Source organism: Penaeus japonicus, unplaced genomic scaffold (genome assembly GCF_977035675.1).
Source record: "Penaeus japonicus unplaced genomic scaffold, GWHDUDI00000001_assembly GWHDUDI00000016, whole genome shotgun sequence".
Taxonomy (NCBI): domain Eukaryota; kingdom Metazoa; phylum Arthropoda; class Malacostraca; order Decapoda; family Penaeidae; genus Penaeus; species Penaeus japonicus.
Genome location: NW_028234418.1, coordinates 18,412,003 through 18,414,502, shown reverse-complemented (window position 1 = coordinate 18,414,502; position 2,500 = coordinate 18,412,003). Strand labels below are relative to the sequence as shown.

At 39.4% G+C, this 2,500-nt stretch overlaps 1 protein-coding gene across 1 annotated transcript in view; it reads right to left on the bottom strand.

Annotated features, from left to right (window-relative positions):
- Positions 1-2,500, bottom strand: part of LOC122253571 (uncharacterized) — a 37,550-nt gene that overhangs the window by 21,133 nt on the left and 13,917 nt on the right. The window contains exon 2 of the mRNA XM_043016791.2: positions 1,891-2,004. Coding sequence (XP_042872725.2) covers positions 1,891-2,004 — 114 coding nt within the window. The remainder of the gene's footprint in view (positions 1-1,890; positions 2,005-2,500) is intronic.

Genomic DNA, 2,500 nt, shown 5'->3' with positions numbered 1-2,500 from the left:
TCTACCAGTCCCATTATATATCTTTCCAATAAATTTATTAATACTACATCTATGGTATTCAGTGTTGCATATCATTTTTCTTTTATTTGTTAGAGAAAGCAGCTATAATACCCCTTTGAATAACACGATAACCACTTTACCGCCAAATTGCTGTGACAAAATTCTTCTGCAAGGTCTTGGAACAAATTGTTAACAATGGCATTTTCTAGATTCTAGAAATTTACTAGATGTCGAGCAGCGCGGGTTCCGAAAGGGACGTTAAAATCATAGGTCCTCTAGTAAAATTGGAAAGTTCTGTTCGTGAGGCATTTGACAAAAAAAAAACATTTTTAATTTCAGTATTTTAGATGTACAAAAAGCTTACATGACACGGCAATATGGCCCACTCAGAAAACCTTATGTTTTCGGATCACGAGGCAGTTTGCCTAATTTTATTCAATATTTCATTTCTAACAGGATTTTTCTGTCAAGCTATTTTCGAACATTGTCACTTACTTTTTTGTATTGGCAAACGGAGTCCCACAAGGAAGTGTCTTGTCATTACCTACATTTCGATGTCTGAATCGGATGCACGCTGGTGATTGTGGATTATGACACTCCAGCAGTAATGCAGAATTCTCGAAAATCAAATCTAATTAGCAATAGTTATGATTCATAATTGAGGCCTCTGTTATAGTAAACCAATGATAAAAAGTCTTTGCTAAAGCTATATAAATCCCTGATTAGGTCATTCGTGTATGGATGGACAACGAGCTCCATTCTGAAAGGTCTGGATGTTGTGCAGAATGTCTGGAGCCTTAAAATGCTCCCATACTGAGTGTCTTGAGATAGAGCACCTCGCCTCCGTCTCATATGCGGTCACTGCCTTATGCCCCGAAAATTGCAAGAGAACCATGTCCCCCCCAATGGGAATGCTTTGCTTTGGTATTTGCGCCTGATGGGCTGTGGCGTTACGTCTCTGACGGGGTTGAGTCATCCTTACGGGAATATTTTGCTTCGGCATTTGCCTCCGAAGGGCTGTGGCGAATGGCCCCTTTCCATTAGACTCCAAGATCTCATTGATAAAGTCGGCATCATCAAAACCCTGGTTCGTTCCAACATCGCGCCGAGGGAAGCCCCCACAGTTGACATCGGTGCCGGAGGCGGAACGGGTCAAGAGAGACTTATCTATCTTTCCTTTTCTCATCTATATGTCGAGGCTCCAAGACAAATGAGTGTGTGAGCACGGGTGTACCGTCGACTGAATGTCAGTGATATTCAGATTGAAGAATCATACATCGATCTTTCTTGTCAAACGTTGTGCTATTGAAAAAACTTCGTCCTATCAATAGCAGACTCCTTAGATAAATTTAAGGCTATTAAATCTTAGAAACCACGAAAAACTGAACTACAGGGTATTATCATATATTAACTGATTAATGATAAAAAATCAGTCGAGTCAAAGTAATAACTTTTCTAATGGAGACAAAACACTATGATTTTTTCTATATGTATGAAGATGATATAGATCTACTGCCTTAATGACATTGGCATGTTGGTAGCCAATAGATCTAACAGAGAAGAAAAAGATATGCATTATTATTATTAGTCAAGCGGCTGGAGAGACAATGAGGATGGCAGCTTTCAGTAAATCCTTTGACAAGGTCTCAAAGTCCTCCGCCCCCCATTCCCTCGCCTCTATTTTTACAACGCTGGTTCTTTTTAAACGTGAATACCAAATCATTCCCTAATTCGTCCCTCTAGTAACCGAAACAAAATGCAAAAGCGATGAACATTTAGACTTCGAACTCATTAATCCATCCTAACTTACATGAGATTTGCATTTGCTTATTCATTTAGTCTAACATGATATATATCAGTTTCCAGATTCCTTCCCATTGAATGTCTTACCTGGCCGCAGTACTGGTTGTTCTTGTTGCAGCAGTTCGAGGGGTCGAAACTGCAGCATTGCATCTCGTTGGAGGACCCGCACAGGCGGCCACCGCACCACACCTCGTTCCCGGCCTGCGGGGACAGCGGGTTTCAGTCATTGGCACAATCAGTCAAGAATCACACACACCATGTCGTCGTTATCTTTATCAACATCAGCAGCATGATTCCCATCACTCTGATTAACATTACAAATGTTAGCTTTATCATCGTTATCACCATCATTATGATCATTACCATCATTGCCATGATAATCATTATCTTCGATATTAGAATTCCATCAGTATCATAATCATCAGTAAAATCATATTCCTCATAACTATCGAGCCTGTTCCAGTTCATTTTATCATTGCTATGATTTTGATGCTAATATCATCATTATCATTATCACTGCCGTTGTTGCCGTTCCTACTGATATAGTTTTCCTTATTGTGGAAGCTGTCGTTATGTTTGAATACTTAGTGTTCATGGAATTATTAGTAGTATAATTATTCAGATGATGATGTTACTGACATTGTTGATATCCTCCTTATCGTCACTATATTGATCGTCCTCTTCATCAAAATAAGTT